Raw genomic sequence first — 3,614 nt, 5'->3', positions numbered from 1 at the left:
GACGGAAGTCGAGGCGGAGGAAGCATCTCCTGGAGAGGTGGAGAAGGGATGCGAACCAGGGCTGTCTTGGCCACCACGTCATGATCAGGATCGCATCCGAGCAGTCCATTGTCATTTTGGACACCACCCTGATGACGAGAGGGAAGGGAGTGAAGGCATAGAGCAGCTCTCCCGACCAAGGGAAGGCGAAAGCATCTGCGAGGGATCCGTCCATTTGCCTCCTGGAGCAGAACTGGGGACAGTGGCTGTTCCATATGGTCGCGAAGAGATCGACTTTGGGGGGTTCCCCACCGATCGAACAGGTCGCTGACCGTCTCCGGATGGAGCCTCCACTCGTGACAGATGGAGGGGGATCTGCTTAGGAGGTCCGCCAACTTGTTGTCCTCTCCTGGAAGGTGAATCACCTGGAGGAGCACCTGTTTCTGGATGCACCAGTCCCAGATGCGAAGGGTGATCTCGAGCAGAGTCCTGGATCTGGTGTCGCCTTGTTTGTTGATGTAATACATCACGGTGGTGTTGTCCATTCTCAGGAGGACCACCTTGCCTGTGACAGCGGATTCGAACGCCATCAAAGCCTTTTCGACTGCGAGCATCTCCAAGGCATTGATGTGGAGAAGCTTGTCCTGGGCCGACCACCTGTCTTTGACGACCAGGTTGCTCAGGTGGGCGCCCCAGCCTTTCAGGGAAGCATCGGTTGTCAAAGTCAATTGAGGCTGGGGTTGATGGAAGGGCAACCCGATGCAGACGTTGCGGCTGTCCAGCCACCATCTCAGCGAAGCAGCCACCGGTCTCGGTACCGTGAGCCACTTGGAGGGGGAGTCCTCCATCGGAGAGAAGACTGAGAGGAACCAGGACTGCAGTGATCGGAGGCGAAGCCTTGCCCACGGTGTCACGAAAGTCGTTGACGCCATGTGTCCCAGGGCGACTTGGACCTCCCTGGCCCTCACCCTTCTGTGAGAGATGCAAGGCCTCAGCGATGCTACCAATGCCTGGAAACGGTCTGGAGGGAGAAAGGCGTAGCCTCTTGGCCTGTCTGGTCGGGGTGAAGTGAGACTTCTCCTCGTTGACGACCAGTCCGAGGGAGTCCAAAAGGTGCAAGGCGAATGAGATTGCGTCTCGGAGGTCCTGCTGTGAGTCGGCGACAAACAGCCAGTCGTCCAGGTAAGGGAAGACCCTGTAGCCCTTCTGATGAAGGTACGCCACCATTGGCGCCATGCACTTTGTGAAGACCCTCGGAGCCATGGCAAGGCCAAAGGGGAGCACGTTGTAGTGGTATGCGGTGGAGCCGACGGCGAAGGCGAGGAATCTCCTGTGGAACTCCCGAATTCCGATGTGGAAGTAAGCATCCTTCAAGTCGACCGTCGCGAACCACAGGCCCTGGTGGAGAAGAGGCAGAATAGAAGCCAAGGTTACCATCCGGAACCGGCGGTATTCAAGGAAAAGGTTCAATTCTCTCAAGTCCAAGATGGGTCTGATGCCCCCATCTGCCTTCGGTACCGTGAAGTACCTGGAGAAAAAGGCCCTGGAATACTGTTCGGGTGACAAAGGGGAGATTGCCCCCTTGTCCAGTAAGGTGCGCACTTCGTCAAGAAGGGTGTCCAAGGGGTGAGTGGACATGAAGGCTCCGGATGGGGGGAGCTCTTGGAACTCGAGGGCATAACCCCTACGGACGATGTTGAAGACCCACGAGTCAGTTGTTATAGAGGCCCAGGTGGTAGCAAAGGGCCTCAAAATGTTCAAGAAGAAAAGGGAAGGAGAGATGTAGCGTGCTGCAACCCTTCAGGCTCTCTTCTTCCCCTGGTCAGTGTCCTGTTGGCGAGACTTTTCGGTACTGAGACGGAAAGTTGTGGCAGCCAGAGGAGGAAGAGGACTGAGAGGGGTACCGGCACCTCTGTGGGATCTGCTGTTGGAGCTGTCGGTCCTGCTGGAAGGTACCTTGTGACTGACCTTGGGGCTGCCACTGGCGCTGCCTCTTCCGGAATGGCTGGATGGAAGAAGAGGACATCCCATGCTTCCTCACTGCCGCCTTCATCCTGAACTTGCGGTTCAGGCGCTCGTCGGTGTCAGCATGGAAGAGGCCGGTACTGTCCAGGGGCATGTCCTCAATAGTCGACTTGACGCTGGCATTGAGGTCTGACCCCCTCAGCCACGCATGTTGGCATAGAGCCAACGAAGCTGACATCGCCTGTCCTGCGCAGTCGGCCACATTTCTGGAGGCGGTGATAAGCCAACTCTCGACCGAATGGGCTTCATCCCGGATCTCCACCAAGCGTCGCTGGACCTCGTCCGGGACGTCCGGGACGAGTGGCGAGATGCCCTCCATCAATGTCTGGACATAGGCCCCCATGCAGGCGGTGTAATTGATGGCTTTGACGACGGGGGCTGATGCCGAGTAGGCCTTCCTGGCTAGACCATCAATCTTTTTAGCCTCCCGATCGGCTGGGGAAGTCGCCTGCTTTGGGACGAAGGTCTGTTGGGCCCCTTCAACAATCGCTGAGTTCTGCCTGGAGTGGTCGGTCAACCAAGAGCAACTCGATGGGGAGATCCGGTAGAGAGCCTCGATCTTCCTAGAGGAGCCGACGAGGGACGTCGGCGTATCCCATGACCTCCGGACGATGGAATCGAAGGACGGCAGCAGTGGAATGGAGGGCGGCGTGGGCACCCGGCCATGCACCCAATGCTCTACAGGATCCCGAGCCTCTTCCTCTGGGTAGGAAAGATCAATGCCCAGAGCCCTGGACATCTTAATGATGTGCTCATTAAATGAGCGTACATCGTCAGTTGGGGAAGATGGATCCGGGTGATGAATCTGCTGCGGGGACGCCTGGACGGAGGTATCGTCATCGTCTGACGGTTCTCCGGACGGTAGCAAAGGCTCGTCTTCGGAATCGGTGCCCGAAGTGAGCGGGATCTCCGGGGCTCTCACCCGAGCCGCTGGGCGCGCCGGGAACTGAAACGCTGATGGACCTGTCGAGGAGCGACGCGGTGCAGATGTTGAAGCTGAAGTCGTCGCACGCGGGGATAGAGGCTTGTCACCTGGAGGAACGACCGGGCGGAGATTCAGCCTGGTAAACTCCCTGAAGGCGGTCTCCCTTGGTACTGACATGTAGTATCTGCCCGACTCGGCATCAAAAAAACATGTCGGTGTCCTGGTCCATCAAGTCATCTACATCCGAGTGGACCGAAGGGGGAGGGGAAGTCCTCCAAGGGAAGTCAAGTACTTCCGTGGCGGTCTGGACGAAGTCGACCATCAACGACAGTGGCGTGTCGAGGTCGTCTGCACGGTGGGGGAGCCATCAGAGCGCGGGCAGGCTGGTGCCGAGGCCTTCTTCGAAGGGGAGCGCTGTTTGTGAGAGGTAGACTCCTTTGCCTTGGAGGAGGCCTGAGATCCGGCGCGGTCCTTGCTGGACTTAGGCTTCTTGGGCACAGAGCCCTCAGCCGTCTCCTTGTGGTGCCTCTTCTTCGAAGATTGTGGTGTCTCCGCCCGGTCCTCGGGAGAGAAGAAGGGGTTGTCCGGCAGATCTAGTAGGACAACGGCCTGTGGCTTGGGAGTCTTGGCCTTCTCGACCGAAGCAGCCCTCGCAGAAGAAGATGCCCCCGTCTCGGGCAGGTCA

The 3,614-nt window shown here is 58.3% G+C and overlaps 1 protein-coding gene across 2 annotated transcripts; it reads right to left on the bottom strand.

Annotated features, from left to right (window-relative positions):
- Positions 1-961: 961 nt before the first annotated feature.
- Positions 962-3,108, bottom strand: LOC121932301. 2 transcript variants are annotated; one of them, XM_042470883.1, is made up of 2 exons: positions 1,936-3,108; positions 962-1,377 (listed from the first exon to the last, which is right to left on the bottom strand). In XM_042470883.1, exons 1-2 carry the CDS (start codon positions 3,104-3,106, stop codon positions 980-982), a joined length of 1,569 nt encoding a protein of 522 aa, XP_042326817.1. In that variant the 5' UTR covers positions 3,107-3,108; the 3' UTR covers positions 962-979. The 2 variants fall into 2 exon arrangements, with proteins under 2 accessions (XP_042326817.1, XP_042326818.1); XM_042470884.1 differs by having other exon boundaries at positions 1,948-3,108.
- Positions 3,109-3,614: the final 506 nt, after the last annotated feature.

Source organism: Sceloporus undulatus, chromosome 5, assembly GCF_019175285.1.
Source record: "Sceloporus undulatus isolate JIND9_A2432 ecotype Alabama chromosome 5, SceUnd_v1.1, whole genome shotgun sequence".
In the NCBI taxonomy this organism is placed as follows: Eukaryota; Metazoa; Chordata; class Lepidosauria; order Squamata; family Phrynosomatidae; genus Sceloporus; species Sceloporus undulatus.
The sequence above is the reverse complement of the archived record's forward strand: the minus strand, read 5'-3'. Positions and strand labels throughout refer to the sequence as shown.